Genomic DNA, 17,080 nt, shown 5'->3' with positions numbered 1-17,080 from the left:
CGGTTACGGGAGGACGCTAGTTTGTGTCCTCCCGTTACCCTAAAGAGAACTATGGGGAAAAGCCTTAACCCCATAGTTCTCCTTTAAGTGGTGTCACTGATGCAGATGAAGACACACATTTGATCTACATATGAATAAAGTAGTAAATACAATGAATGCAAGCATCATTTTAAACAGGAGCAGCTGCAATTGTGTTTTCCAATGCACAGCAGGAGTGTCTGTCAACATGTCAGGAATACTGGGGAGGGGTGGCAGGGGGAGAGCTGGATGTAAGAACTGCAACCTACAAACTTTGTTAAAGTTTTTTTTAGGACATATCCTCAAGTGGTTAAATGGTTAAAGGGCACCTTATCTTTCTTATTGAAAGCAAAAAACCTTGAGGCAGTCGCTGCAGGCGGCATATAATTTGGGGGGCAGCAAAAGGACGGCCGCTGCGTCCCAGACTGCTAAGAGCTCTTGGCAACCTGTGATGCTCTGTCCGGCATCCTGCCCAGTTCATTGACATCATTGGTGACCAGTGACATCTGTAAGCTCTGTAATCTGTAAGCGGGACCAGACAGAGAGCCTGACAGCACGGCTGTAACATAGCCACCGCATTAGCATGCAGCCCCTTCCCGGACGACCGCTATTAGCAAAGCCCCCCCAGAAGCACTATTAGCAACATTCCCCCCCCTCCCCCTGCTATATTGCTCTATGGCCTCAGGTGGCATATATGGATGGAGTCTGATCCATGTCAAATGTTTGTGCACTAAGCCATAAACTGCGCAAGCACCAGTATATAAGGACTGTCTCATCTCTGAGCCAGCATCTCATTCAAGAAATTAGATGCTGACCCTGAATGATGTCTGAACAAAGATGGCACCATCCTTCTGGAGAGAAAAGCAGATGAAGATATTGTCAGGGGGAATACTGGGATCTCTATGAGAGGTAAACAATATTGTAAGTGTTCTTAAGTGTTGCTAGACATGACAGAGAGACATGCCCGATGTGGACAAACTGATCAACGTCTGTTAAGGTTTTATAAACATTTTTTCTATATATAGGCACATTAACCCATTACATATGCAGCCTTCGCTTGCTCCCGGTTTTTCTTCATAAGATACAAGTTTTTTTCTTACTTACGTTTTACATAAAGAGATCCAATTACTTCTGCGTTGCCGTAGCTGTTCCACACTTCACAGATATACGTTCCAGAGTCTGACGGCCGGGTGTTTTCAATCAGCAAACCTACAACTGTGTTCCGGAACCTGCTGCCCATTTCAAGCTGGACGTTGTCCTTCAGCCATCGGGTGTGGGGTATCGGGTATCCAGAGGCTTTACATGGCAGCTCCACTCTCTGTCCTGCCATTACTGTCAGGTGCTCAAACTTATCAATAATCGTTGGAGCAGAGTTGACTGGATCTGGAAATGAAATGAACAGGTCCGAAATGTTACTATGACCATCTAGGTAACAGTACAGATGCCCTTTAAAGAAATGGCCACATGAGAAATGCATTAGGGCTTTGTGGGCCTGATACCAGCATGTACTATGGGGGCTTTTATACCAGGTTATCATTTCTACCAAGACTACATGCTGTGGCTTTTATATTACTGATTCCACCATGTTATCAGTTATACCAAAACCACATACAGTATAACCATTAGACCCAAAAGATTCAGACATGAGACTGCAAAAGAAGACCATCTCTACAAATTCCTAAAGGGTCAGCCCCTGCACCCCAAATCACCCACTGGCTTCATATCACTCTAAGGGGCTTAGGGTTGTCATCTCTCTCATGCATTCGGGCAGAAAAACTACTGCACCCCCAGTTTACAATACTACAATATATACTAAACTAGATTTTAATTCATAAATTACTAGTTAACCACACAAAGTATGCACATTTCTCTCGAAGGAAACCTTCAATGTGAAAGCTACCGTTGCCGGTATTCTGAAAAAAATATTAGTTGATAGTAGGGATGCACCGATACCGATACTAGTATCAGAGCCGATACCGAGTATTTGGGCGAGTACGATGCCTAACACGATACCCGAACTTCCGGTATCAGGAAGCCCGGGGAGCGTGTCATTACATGGAGCCGGCTTCCCGGACAATCAGGAAGCCGGCTCCATGCTAATCGGAAAGCCGGGTGGCGAGTCTTCACACGTTGGGAGCATGGTTTCCGGCAAATCAACAAGCCAGGCAGGGTGTAATGATTGGTCAGGAAGCTGGCCAATTAGGAAGCTAGACGATGAGTCATTACGCGCCCACCGAACTCCCTGATTGGCCAGAAAGCCGGCTTCATGCTCCCTTGTCACCTGGTGTAGAAGGAGCATGGAGACGGCCTTCATGCTAATCGGAAAGCCGGGTGGTGAGTCTTTAAACGTTGCCCAGCTCACCTGGCTTCTTTAATGGGACTAGCGCTATCGGTATCTGCGAGTGCCGGAAAAAAAAATAACGGTACTCGTACTCGATACCGAAAAACCAGTATTGGTGCATCCCTAGTTAATAGTCAAAGGAATCAAAGTAGATCCAGAGATAAAGGCTGCTGATTGACATGTATATCTTGGCTTTTACTGTACAAGTCAAGCTTGACGGAACTCCGTCCTGCTCCCCATTGGTCAACAAGGCTGTCCATCACATTATAGAATCAGCAGAGAGGCACGGGAAGTAGACAAGACCAAGCCTAAATTATGCAGGAAAAGTCAAGATTTGCATATACAGTAAACTCCCCGTATTCCCGCATCCATGGGGATTGGTAGATTCTGGATAAATGTACTCTCTGGTTGCTTGAGAGTTACTATTAAAAATAGGTCTAACTAATACTATACCCCATACTATACCATATCATAACATAAACTGTGTATTTACTTCATATTAATATTGAAATGCAGTCATTAAAAGCAAATTAAGACAAATAGACACACGATCATCTCCAGGATAATACATGTCGCAGATCAGCAAAACAGGGGATTTTTGTTCTGGTTAGATGAGAATTCTGGATAGTTGAATAGCGGAAAACTGAGAGTTTACTGTACTGTGATTTCCGCTGACTATCTGTGGATCAAGTAATCATCCCGACAAGCAGTTTTTTTTTATCACAGACTCAGTTTAAAATTTGGGTGAGTTTAAGTACGAACCAAAATTTAATCTGACAAAAAATTAAAGTTCTGCTTTATAAATGTTCCGCACAGCGTATAGCTGAGGGATGCCATTCGCAGAGCATGAACACTCCTATATGGCTCTGAGGAGCCCAGGAATGCCTATGCTCCTCACTGCCATCTAGTGGCACTAGTGCCGTGTGAACAATATCCGCCCAGTCTATGTGGATCCTAACATGGATAAAAACACGACCACAACTATTTTCCTAAAGTGTATGTCAGGGACCAAAAATATTCACATTTCTCCATGTTTTAACTCTTTAAAAATGCTGCAAGTACAGGGAAATACCTGTTGATTTGTCAGAAATCTAGTGTGCTCTCAACTTCCTGTTTAGGCTGATAATCCAGCTCTGTTCCTGTTCTGAAATCCCAAGCGACATTGTCCATCACAGATATGTCACCTATACCCCTCCCCTCACTGTCCCTCTACATTGATTTATTTCCCAGCATTGCAATGCTGCTGCCTTGACTCCCAAGAGCCTGCCCATCCACTGCATAGGGAAGTGGCTCTTAGGAGATGTATTTCTGGGGGCCATGCTTACGCCTTGCAAATTTTAAAGTGATGTCGCAGGGAGTAATAAATGTGGATTCTCACTATGGGAACAAGATACTGAACATGATAATGGGACAGGGGAGAGGGAGGTTTAGGGGTATTTTAGGGTCATGCCTTTACAAATCCTTTAAAAGGAGAACTATGAGGTGAGTGAAAATCACTCATCCTCATAGTTCGAGCCGACATGTGACAATGAGACTGTCACAGGTCGGCTCAGTCGATCGGGAAGTGAGTGAACAAATACCGTCGCTCGCTCACTTACTTCTCGATCTATCCCTACAGAGAGCGGTGACTGTCACTCACGGCTCCCTGCAGAGATTCCCCCCTCCGATCCTCCAGTGCTGAGTTGAGGAACGGACGGGGGAGGGGGCTGGTACAGCTGGCTCTGCCTCTAGATAGGCAGAGCCAGCTGTCACTCACGCAGCTGGGTGGATCTCGACAGTAATGTCAGGATCCATCCCGGCTGCGGCAGTCTCAGTATACCGCGAGTTGTAAATTGCGATATACTGAGCTTTGGATCATGGGAGGATGCTAGTATATGTCCTCCTGTGACCCTTAGGAGAACTAAGGGGAAAAACACTTACCCCATAGTTCTCCTTTAAGTCAGAAAAAAGGCACCATTTTTGGTATAAAGGTGATTAACTGAGTATTTTTTGGTAAAAACAGACCAAAAAGGACTGGAATAAAACACTTAAAGGCAACCATATAAATAGATTATATTTGCCATCTGGTCCAACATCATGATCAGCTACATTGTTATCATAACTGAACAAAAGGACACTTTCCTACCAACTGGAACATCTCACACACAGTGACAGAGTGTCCATTGAAACTACATGTGATTGTATGTTTTATGACTCATGCTGTGCTCATCCCTGGAATGCGGGGACGTTATTTATTGTAGTATAGACAGATGCTGTGTGTAAAGAGGGGGTTATCTAAGGTGATTGTGGCTCCAGAGATTCTGGTTAACCACCTGCATGATTACCTCCAAAGCCATCCCAGTTAGGTCACTGAGGAAATGAATCCCTATCTGCGATAAATAATATTAATAATTCATATGTGGTTATCTTCTCAGTGAACGATAAAGCCTCAATGTCATTAAGCCGGAGAAATCCTAACACCGCCTTTTCTATAAATCAAAAGACTTTATGTTTGCACCAGACCCTGAACACTACCTTTTGGATATATAACATCTGTTCTAAGATGCGGTTTCCTGTATTCAGCTTTTTCCATGTAGACTTCTATTTCGCTTAAGTAACTCTTGCTGAATCTTCATGTGCTCTTTTACTGCAATTCATACTGAGCCAAGCAAACCAGAATGAACTGTCGTTTGGCTGCTATATGAACTCGGTGGAGATCTTCATTGTAGGTAGATAGTGATGTGCAAACTCAGCTTGGGTTTCCAGGTGTGTCAGATAGATTGTCCCCTGTTGGGACCTTTGCTTCTTCTTGACAACCCCTTTGTCACTGATAGCAGAAATCATATATCGGCTCAAGTGTCTCTTCCATCAATAATTTATTGTAAGATTGTAGTACGGCCTCATACACGCTGCTAAGAGCCAGCCTGTAGAGATCCATGCGTGTCTGGCCGTTCCCGGGAAGGACAGGTACTGCGTGTGATTGCACGCAGTAGCATGTTCTTCTCTGCGGGGGTCAGACAGGATGGATCCTGTCTGCGTCCGAGCTCGGACACCCGCACGGATGTGAAGTTCAGGTGAGCGTATGGCGGCGTACGGCCACACTACCATAGAAAATAACCTGTCCGTCCCGGGAGCGGCCCCATACGGCTGTGCACACTGCAGGGATCTGTACAGGCCGGCTCTTAGCAGTGTGAATGAGGCCTAATAACTTAGGCGTTTCAGCCTAAGGCCTCATTCACACTGCTGTATAATACCTTACGCATAGATGCACACAGCGCTTTTCCCATATGCAGCATATGCAAATAAATGGCTCCATACACATAGCTGCGTATGGAGTCGTATTTCTGGGCTGCGTAAAGATGTGCAAAAACTCAATGGAACCGAAATGCTTCCGGGCTCGGAATTTCTGCATATTTTACACGCGCAAGGAGATGACCTTACAATAAATTATTACTGGAGGAGGCACTTGTGCTGGTATATGGTTTCTATGATTAAAGTCCTGAGAATTTGTATTTATAGTACACATGGTGATGGAGAAGTGCAGGGGAGACCTATGAGGTGTATTTTTGTGTCAACCCAGTTGTCACTACTGTTTCCTGTACTGATGTAGGGGGTCGGCAGGTGAAACCACTGCACCCAACGGGGAATGCACCATCCGACACACCCACAAATGTCAGATGGCAGCAGTGTCTGGAGTTCTTGAAGAGAGCCTGCCTGAAAGAGGAGTACTGACAGTGTATTCATCTTTTTTTAAAGGCTGCTTCCAGTTTTATTAACTAAAGTTAGTGACAGGGTCACTTTGATAATAAACAGAGGAAGAACATAAAATCAGCAACCAGAAACATCTTAGCTAGGGGGACTGAAACCCAATTGGTCAGTGTCGGTAGAACACTTGTGGTCATTTCTCCCCAGGTTAGGCTGCCATAGACAACGGTGAAGAATTCCTCTACCTGATACAGTCAGTCTGGCGCTGTTACTCTGCCGCGTTTCTCCCGTATATTTGTGCCGCGTTGTACATCGGTAATTATTTAATCCGTCTTCATTCTGTACATCTGTAATATACAAGGCTCCCGATGATGTAATGAGAAATCTAGATCCTGCAAAGAAGAAGAACAGAAGGATTACTTACAGGAGAATTTCTTACCTCCCTGAAGGCAAATATTTCATATGTGACATGTAATCAGCAAACCTGTCAGGTTTAAAAAAAAGTTTTCCAATGAATCTGGTTTCTTTAAAGGAAATGAATGGCATTTTGTTTAATAATGTTAAAGTCACACTCCAGCCAAAAGTTTGTTTTAGGATAGAGAATAAAAAACAGGGTTAGAGCCTCTGCCAATGAATCAGTGTGACTACAAGGCAACTAGCATTTGGGGAAGGAGAGGTCAGCCTTGAAATACCCTTAAACTACACTCCCAGTAAGCCATACGCCTTTGAACAGAACCTGCTCCGGTTAAAGCCTTGGCTTGTGCACCCTTTGTTAAAGTGTTCCAATTTTTACGCATAAAGTAACACTTTAAATAGATGACAATTTACAAGAAGTTATTAAAGTGTATGTAATCCCAAATTTGTGTTCACCTGTGGCATATTCAGAAGAGGAATTCCATTATTTTCTATGTCCCATTCACATCTATGAGTTGCGCTACCATGCAATAGACATTTGCGATTCGTTTCATTCCAAATCAAAGTTCGGACAAATTTTATGAAATTCGGACATTCGGAAACATACGAATTTCCGAATCCCAATGCATCCTAATGTGTCCGAATCTGAATTTTCATTTCCGAATTTTGGATCCTGTCCGAATTTTGTTCAAAAACTAAACTGAATGGGACATGTGACTTTTCTGGCCAATCAGATGTGTTTTTCAGTTTAATGCATCCGAATGGCTCTGAACACGAATTTTCATTACGGCAACATGGGAGCCATATAACATATGGCTCCCATGTTGCCATAATGAAAAATTGTGTTCAGTATATACATATGATGCTAAAGCTCCTAGATTTGAATGGCATTTGGGATCCAAATTTCCGAATTGCATTCGGGAGCGGGAGCCATATACAGTACATATATTACTAAAGCTGAGGCTCCCAGACCCGAATGGCATTCGGGAGCTCCCCATTGCAATTTGGAAATTCGGATCCCGAATGCCATTCGGGTCTAGGAGATTCAGCTTTAGTATTAATATCTGTATATGGTTTTCTGTGGTATTCGCAACGAATATTCGTAAACTTATCCAAAATGAAAATTCAGATTTCATCCGAATCCGAAACCTGAACCAAATTGAATTTCGGATCCAAATTCTGAAATAACGAAATATCCGAACCAAACCAAATTTTTCCACAGCTTACAAGTCTACCACGCAACTTGAAAAAAGGTGCCAATGCTTCTTTTGGTGCTAAATAGTTTACTTTGGCCCTCTAGACTTGCATGAAAAATGCATCTATGTGTGTTTTAGCACATTTTTGCCCATAATAACCAGTCTCCTCATCTAAGCAATATGTTCTATCATCAGACTGCATAGGAAGATGGGGCGAAGAGGCCATACCATGCTTGATGTGGAAGAACTAATACGGCTGAAGAAACCACACAGTGACCAGAAACCACAATTACAAGGATCGTTGCAAGTGGCAGCGGGCCTGGAGGGACATCGCCCGCAAGGTTTATGTTGACTGGGACAGTGACCCAGCAGAACTCAACAAAACAAAAACAAATGGAAACTTATTTATTTATTTAGCACACAATTTTTGTTTCATGTGCTAATTCAGGGGTGGGAAACTCGGGCCCTCTAGCTGTGCTTTAACTGCAAATCCCAACATGCCTCTGCCTCTGGGAGTCATGCCTGTATCTGTCAGTCTTACAATGCCTCATGGGACTTGTAGTTCCACAACAGCTGGAGGGCCGGAGTTTCCCACCCCTGTGCTAATGTGTGTTTATAGAAATTACATTTTGGCATACCAATGTTGTTGCTATTGTGTCACTTGCTTGTCAATGGCCAAAACAAAATTCAATCAAAGATGAAGCAGCATGAAAAATGCATTACAATTTATTATCAACACATGTAAAAACAAGCGTAAATGCACTACAAAAATACGTTAAAAGTGCATAATTATGCAGATGCACATATGTGCAAGCAGACTTCGGGTTAAAATCCCCGTCAGGATATTTTTTACTGCCTGTGTCCTGCAGAGGAGATTTCCCTTTTTTTCCCATCCTGTAGACCCAACAAGAAATGAGAGGAAATCCTTACCAACGGAATTCCCAGAAACAGTTGTCCCCACTGGAGGATTTTTCCTCACTACTTGTCCTGGTGCAGACTCCAAATTTCAAGATTTTCCCTCACTTTCTGTCTCAGTCAATGGTCACCCAGGGAAACAGATGGGCGAATCTCCCCAGAAGAGATAATAGAGACTGCAATGAATATTTGACAAAGGGTCTAACCGTTTTATAGTCCAAACCAAAAAAGGTTTGCTGTTACATTCATCCTAAAATTAGGGGCATCCCAACACTATTCACCTCCTGAGGCGGGGGATGCTGGTGTTGCTGGTGGTGCACCATTGGGATGCAGACCCAGGGAGAATGATGGTGGTGGCACATGCTACCAGGAGGGGGGGGGTAGAGTCTGGCGGCTCACATTACTGGAGGGGTGGGGGGAGTCTGGTGGTGCACCTACGGAGAGGGGGGGATTGTACCTCTGTCTGGCATCCTACCCAGGTCTCCACTGTCCCTGGTTGCCAGGAGCTGAGCAGGACGCCAGCCAGAGCATTCTGCTCAGCTCCTGGCAACCAGTGACATCAGAGAACTGGGTGGGACGCCGGCCAGATCATCCCAGGTTGCTAAGAGCGCTTAGCAAATTGGGACGCTCTGGCCAGAAAGGGGGCGACAAGCACACCTTCTGCCCCCTCTACGTGACCTATGAGGAAACTGACTCCAGCTGCCTCATTATAGAGACAGCCCTGCATAAAATGATCCCCAATGATAAGAAAGGTTCACACTTCATAACAGCATTTAGTAGTGTTCAGTATGACAACTGCCATTTTATCATTGCTGTTCCAATCCCTGGATGCACTCTATTCCCCCAGTACAGTTAATAAAATAATTTCCGCTTTGTAAATGGAAAATAATATTTTGTTTTGCCTCTTTGAAGCATCAGCTGCATATATTTATGTCATTTGTAAGGAAACAGGGCTTGTCATTGATATATATTGAGTTACACCATTTCTTGAAGCCTGTGCAGATATTGCAACCTTCCCAGGTAGAGTTTTATAGACCAACGGCAAACATCTATTATTACCAAATTATCCAAGACGAGCGCCTGAAATAATGGGCTTTAATGACCTACACATGAAGTACGTGGATCATAAATCAAGTCTGATTTTGCACTGCTAGAGGTACCATCTGCAGACACAGAGGAATTTATCAGAATCTGGATCAGTTGCCCATGGCAACCAGTCAGCTTTAGTAGAAAAATAATGAGGCTTTTTAATGGAGGCAGCCATCTTGTCAAAGCAGAGTGTGACGTATACAAAGAAAGCAGCCGTTGTGTAGAGGCAGTATGTAAAGAAGATATCGCTTTAAAGCAGCATGTGGGAAACTCCTTCACACCAGGAGTTCTTTAAAACATACACAATAAAGGGTATTAGGGATGCGGCGTTATCGTTTTTTCGGTATCAAGTTACGAGTAACAATATTTTTTTCCCGGTATTTGCCGATACAGAGTACCGATACTGGTGCCATGTGCCCCGATTATCAGAAAGTCAGGCGGCGGATCAAGACTCGTCGCCCTGCTTCTTGATTGCCTAAGAAGCCGGTGTTCTATCAAAAGAAAACCATATAAATAACATTTTATAAACAACAACAACAACCAATAACCATACTGTACAAATTGTTTGGTTTCAAGGTCCTTGAAAAAGGACCAGTGTCTGTGGGCACATTTCTTGTCCTGAATTCCCCCAGCTGCCATACACCACCTGGGGGACGTAAATAAATTGCCCACAGACCCACATTGGTCCCTCGTACCAGGTCATAACCGATTTGACCTTACCACCACAGGAGGACACCCACACAACAGATGGGTCCCCCCATCAAGTTATCCAACCCAGAGAAATGCCCGCAAGGATCCAAGCCACCGCTGTGACAGAAACATCATACACTACAGAACCCATACCAGGGTGGGCGGTTGGGAAGTTCGTCCCTCTTCTCCTGGTCAAACTGGACTCCTGGGACACTTTCCTCCAGTCCTGTAAGTGTCCCTCCTGTAGACAACTTCTAACTTTTCTTTAACCCTTTTCTACCTTGGTTCCCCTTCCCACCCTTGTCATGTAGGCCTTTGCTTATTCCTTTTCTCTCCATAGCTCCCGGCCGGTCTTTTCTCAAGGTTAAATGGAGTGACTGATGTACCTGAAGAAAGTACAATGTATCCAACAGTTGTGATTTGAATTGGCCATACCGGTTAATTTCTCATTGCTCCCCATAATATGGGGCAAGTGGTCAGAATTTAACAAGAACTGGTGCTCCAACGACAATTTAATCGGCCAACTAATCGATTATGAAAATAATCGTTAGCTGCAGCCCTAGACAATTCCTTTGGTAATTTTTCAAGTATATTAAGCTATTGACTTTCATACACCCTTTCAGCGTCACCATGTGAATTGGATACCCCTTTTTGATCTTGTATGTCCAGATTCTTTTAACCATAGAGTTTTTATTGTGTTTTGAACATCAAAGGGTACAATACAGTACAATACAATACAATACAAGGTGCTCAGGTAATAATTACAGTCTGAGGATTTATCAGTGTAAGTGCAACTTAGCAATTAAATTATAGATAATGAGTCAATACATGCGTGTAAGCAAGTCATAGGTGATGATGGGTAATTGTGCACAAGTACAACAAGGTAACGTACTTCCGGGAGTGAGTGCATGGCATATAGATGGGTACCTCCAAATGTTGAGGCGAGATGACATAAGTGTGGATCATATATTTAGTAAAGCCCTTCTGGCTCTCGTAGGTGTGGACCTCAGAAGTAGACCAATAAGTGCATTAGGTCCATTAATGTGTTGAGCAGTGGCAGAAAAGAAGGTCCAGATTCGTTTAATAATATACTCAGCAAAGTATAGCAAAACCATTCAAAAATATGAATGATTTTATTTCCTAGTTAAATTTACAGTTGTGTTGGGACACCATAGTAGGGTTAAACAGTACATTCGCTTACTTCAAAAGCAAGGTTTATTTTTCTGTTCATGTTGTCATGGTAAAGTGAAATTTAACTGATTCTTACTAGCCACTGGCCCAATAATAATGACTCTGGGCTGTTTCATAGCAACCAAGTCTTCCGGCTGAAAGCCCCAGAAATGGCTTTGACAAGTGCACAGAGCTTGTTGTGAATAATTAATCAGGATTGGCAAGATGGGACGGATAATCTGGCCCTTATTGCTCGTTATTTTGGAAAGAGATTGTGTCTTATCCTTGGAGGAAGGGAATGACCTGCTTATTGTTGAGCACAGCAATCATGCAGTCCAGCACCCATGTTCAGAAATTCTTGACTGGTTGGAAAACCTGCAGGGCACAGCAGAACACCAATAATTACAGGTCAACAAGGGACAAGTACCGTGTACAAATCACTAATTTCACTCCAATCTGCTGTGGAAAAGGATCCATCTCACACAACTGTAGAACTCTCCACCAATGAGATGTGTTCGATGATACACAGCTAATTGCACAATTAAGTAGGATATTTGTAACAAACAACTAGTGCTGGATTATGTCTAACGTTGGCCATTCTCGTGCAGATATGTCCACCACAGACTCTTTATTCTTGGCAGGCTGCCTGATTTGAAAATGATTTGAAAATGGAAGGGAATGGCTACATCTAACACCCTGGTTCTCAACTGGTGGGTCGTGACCCAAAAGTGGGTCGCGACCCCGTGTTCAATGGGTCGCCACATGCCTTCCACTTGTCTAGGTAATAAACTTCCCAGCCTCCCCCATAGCGCAGCACTGTCAGTTCTTGTGCCAAGCAACCATTCAAAATATGCTGCCTGGCACCGAGTGTCAACTTGAGGTGCGGTGGCCTTGAAGTATGGCCACAAGGGAGCTCCATCCATACCTGAATTGCTTATAGCTCCCACATGTGCCCTATAGAAGTGCCTGGACTGGACTGACGTCATATTCTGGCTCCTGTCACCTCTACAGGGCGCACAAGGGAGCTGTACCAGCAATGCACATATGGATGGAGCTCCGTCACAGCACAGCAGCCCACACTGCACCCCAGGCTGCGGATCCACTCCAAAAAGTAGGGAAACTGGGTGGATCCACTTCTCAAAAAGTAGGGAAACTGGGTGGATCATTAAAAAAATAAAGTTTTGGGGTGTGTATGTTAGAATATCTGTGAGTGTGAGATCTGTGGGTGTGTGTGTGTCTGTCAGTGTTTATGATGGTCTGTTTACACTAGTACAGTGTGTTAATCGAACAGTCCCATGCGATTAATGCACTGTATCACGCAATCGCACCTACTCGGTGTTCTGGTGTGGAAGGTGCGTTGTGTTGCCTTTATTTTGAATGACACCCCAAACACACCTCCCACCCACAGTCTGATCTCCTAAACATGAGTGCATTCCATTGCAGTGCGACTTGGTCACTTAATGACCAAGGACAAATCTGGGTCCGGAGGATACACAGGTTGAGAACCACTGATCTAACAGATATGACTGTATCCTGCACACTGATATCATTCATGGGACAGGGGAAGCAACTGTGTTAAAGACAACTGAGGCCACTGTCACTAGTCCTGTCACTAGTTAAAAGAGTTGTAATAAAAAAGGTATGTCTGTACAGGAAAGGGTTAATACGTATCCTTCACATCACTGATCAATGGTCTGCTGCTTCTGGGCTTGTTAGTTGCCCGGTCTTCCTTTGCACACTGTGGTTTCTTCCACCAACCCCTGTTATTAGGATGTAATAGTGATGTAGGAGCTGGCAGATGGAACCACACTTTGCCATGGGGGGAACAGGCCTCTGAAAAATGTGCTGGATGCAGGATAATATTCTGCCAGCATTGTTCCTCAAGAGGTTAGTATTGACCCTTTTTTTACAGACATATGTTTTTTTTTTTCAACTCATAACTAATGATAGAGGGCCTCCTTTTTCTTTAATACAATTGCTTCCATGCGATCATGGTTGAAAACACTGCGCGGTGCATGTCATGAAAATAGGTACAGCTACCTTTTTTTCAGTGATTGCCACGCAGATGTAACCCCATACATGCAGATGCAACCGCTGTATGCAACCGCACACAGTCCAACATCCTGGGAATCCCCAAGTCGGCAGCAAACCTAAAGGGTAAATTCACTTTCCCAAGTAATTTGGGGAAATTGAATTACCCACACAAATCTCCCTCCCACTATACTTACCTTTCGGCAAACGGTCCTTCCCATCCACCAGTTACCATCCAACAGGTACTATCTGTACCTGTTCCATGTATTCTGAATTTCGCTCGCAAATTGCAAGCACTCGTTGGTCAACGCAGTCACCTGACGGCACTGACCAATGAGAAGTGCTTCTTAGCACTACTAAATACGGTTTTGGTTAAAATTATTATTTTTTGTATCAGGACAAGTAGATTGTCCGGAGGGACAAGTAGATTCGGCCCCCGCTTTAGTCCTTGGACAAGTAGTTTTTTTCAAAAATGTCCACACCCCTGGAACTGGACAGCAGTCAAGGCCCTCTGTACAGCCTGGCTCTGAGATCTCAGAAGCTCCATAGGAACAGAAGAATTGATCTGAAGATTAACACAGGGGGTTACAGGAACAACAGAGTTGATTGATGGCACTCAAATATATTGCTTCACCAAGATAAATGGAGGCTCTTGCCTGCTAAACAGTCCCTAACAAGGATCATAAATATTCCGATAACAGGATCCTGCCATTCTATTCCAAGATCTTGTATAAATCAAACAAAGGAGAATACTGAGTCATTCCCAACAAATACAGAACAACTGCAGGCAAGAATAAAATGAGTCAGGCTGTCAGGCAGTAACAAGGTCAATGACCATTTCTCATGTTGTAGTTAGGCCCATGTCACACTAGAATTGCAGTCAAAGGCAGCAACTCTCCAATACCAGGATCATTACAACAGCAAAGAGACCATTCACCTGCTCAGATGGTGTTGCGTCTTTGCTGGTCAATCCAGTGTGGCTTGGTTCCATCACTGCACCCTCACTGGCGAGAATCGGCAGTGTTTCTGTTAGTGAGGAAGAGACGCCATTGGAGCAGTTGCGTGTTCCTTTTAGGAAGTTGCTTAGTATCACATGACAATGCTGTTTTAACACCTCCTAGCTCCAATTATGCAAATTAAATCAACCCATGGTTGTGACTAACAGATTATGTGGATTGGAGCAACATTTACCATATATATTCCCAGATAATTTTTGTACAAGTCATTCTGAATTGAGAAAGCTGGTTGGATGACCAGTGAAACGTCTTCAAGAAAAATTTGCTTTGACTTACTTTTTACAGCTATACCATGACCTGGATGAATGAGAACCTTCCCAGACACATCAATGAGCGCTGGTCCGCGCTCATTGCACAGAGGCATCAATGAGCGCTGGTCCGCGCTCATTGCACAGACACATCAATGAGTGCTGGTCCATGCTGGTTTCACGGACCAGCGCTCATTGTACCACTTAAGGGGATTATCCCGTCACCAGTAATTAATGAACTGAACGATCATGATGGGATAATCCCTTCATCAGTCGGGAAGGGGTTAATGCAGATATCTGGGCCAGGCCAAAAGCTGTTCGATGGAGTCCATCTTTCGGTATTTTCCTTCTGTCGGCGATGTAGTGAATCCATAGGATCGCTATAACAGCCAGGCAAATAGCATTTTGAGAAGGAAACAAGCAATGGCAGCCTACACATTTCCCTAATGACAGCCCTAATCTAACCCACCATACCCCTCCACAGATGCATACTTACCTTAATTGATCCATTATTCAGTTTATTTATAGGAGATGACAGGTTCAATTAAATAATTTTTCTTTCCTTTGTCTGCCTCAAATCTGTCACCCAAAATATTTGCTCAGATTTCATTTAATTCTCCTCCTACTCAGACATCTATTGAACGCGCGTTACCTTTGAGATATCAAAGAGACGAGCAGATACAATGAAAATCTGAAGAGGAGGAAGGATGAAGTGTTAAGCCCCCCTGGCAGAGATGGGTGCGCTCTAAGGTCTGTCTCCGTTGCCTAGCAACAGTCACCTTTGAAAACACCACTACTTGTTCCATTGTCTTGCTAATTGAGGCTGTGTGTTCATGGATGCTGGAAAAACGCTCCAAGGATTTCACCGTATTCACAGCCGCTGCAAGGTCCCTCTTAAGGCAATTACAAACAATTGCATTTTAATTGGGACAATGACAGAGCAGCACGACTTCTAAACCTTCAGAGAATATATAGAATGCTATGTATTTTAAAAAAGGACTCAATCATATTGTCGAGTTTTTAATTACACAGTGCATACCTTAATGCAGTGGTTCTCAACCTGTGTAACCTCAGGACCCCCATTTGTCTTTAGTCATTAGGTCATGACCCAAGACGCACCGCACTGGAAGGCACGGCATGGCGGTACCACGCGTTCCGGTGCGGGGGATTGAACAGTGGGTGGGAGGTTCATTTGGGGTGCCATTTAAATGAATGGCAATGCAGCACGCCTCGCACACCAGAATGTGTGGTAGGTGCGATTTTGCGTGGTACAGTACGTTAATCGCACGGGACTGTACTACTGTGAACGGGCCCCCAAAACAACTGACAATCTTGGAGGGGAACTGCTGCACTCCTTACCAGAACCCCTATGTATAAATGAGGGTGCTGTAGTAACCACGGATGGTGCCGTGCATCTTCAAATATATGATGAATGTCACCAGCACTCCTATGTCTTGTGCCAATAATCCATCTTCTTTATTGATGCAGACTGTCACAAAACAACGTTTCGGGGGCCACGCAGGGTCCCCTTCATCAGATTTTAGTATACTTTTTCAGTTTACTAAAACCTGATGAAGGGGACCTTATGTGGCCCCAAAACAACTGACAGACACACACAACCACAGACACAATCTCACACACATACATAATTTAATTGTTTTTCTTTTTTTAAGATCCACCCAGTCTCCCTATCTTACGAAAACTGTAGTGAATCCTCAGCCTGGGGTCCAGGGTGGTCTACTGTGCTATGACGGAGCTCCGTAAATATGTGCATTGCTGATACAGCTCCCTTGTGTGCCCTGTAGAGGTGCCGGGAGCCAGAATGTGACGTCACTCCGGTCCAGGTACCTCTTCAAGACACGTGAGGGAGCTGTAAGCAATGCACGTATGGATGGTGCTCTTTCGCAGCCATAGCCCCATCCCACCCCACCTCAAGCTGACACTCGGTGCCGGGCAGCATATTTTGAATGACTGCTTGATGCAAGAACTGACAGTGTTGCGTTAGGGGGAGGCTGAGGAGCCTCTCGCCTAGAAAAGTGGAAGGCATGCGGTGACCTATTGAACATGGGGTCGCAACCCACTTTTGGGTCACGATCCACCAGTTGGAGAACCAAGGCCTTAAAGGATAGGTGCACTTTAAAACATTTATAGTTATCCTTTTTACCCCCTTCCCCTGACCTAACCTAAGGCTCCATTCATACTGGAGCGGCTGTCCACGCGTATTCAGCTGTACGGATATGCGGGGAGCCGTTCCAAACAGAAAAAAAC

The 17,080-nt window shown here is 44.2% G+C and overlaps 1 protein-coding gene across 2 annotated transcripts in view; it reads right to left on the bottom strand.

The window, feature by feature from the left end:
• DSCAM (DS cell adhesion molecule) overlaps positions 1-17,080 on the bottom strand; it is a 399,852-nt gene that overhangs the window by 240,917 nt on the left and 141,855 nt on the right. For both annotated transcript variants that reach the window (XM_018552699.1, XM_018552700.1), the window contains exons 4-5: positions 6,289-6,435; positions 1,123-1,401 (exon numbers count right to left, since the gene is read on the bottom strand). In XM_018552699.1, the coding sequence (XP_018408201.1) occupies positions 1,123-1,401; positions 6,289-6,435 (426 nt within the window). The remainder of the gene's footprint in view (positions 1-1,122; positions 1,402-6,288; positions 6,436-17,080) is intronic.

Source organism: Nanorana parkeri, unplaced genomic scaffold (genome assembly GCF_000935625.1).
Source record: "Nanorana parkeri isolate BGI_ZX_2015 unplaced genomic scaffold, ASM93562v1 scaffold95, whole genome shotgun sequence".
NCBI lineage: Eukaryota > Metazoa > Chordata > Amphibia > Anura > Dicroglossidae > Nanorana > Nanorana parkeri.
Note: the sequence above shows the minus strand (reverse complement) of the source record. Positions and strands in the feature narration are given on the sequence as shown.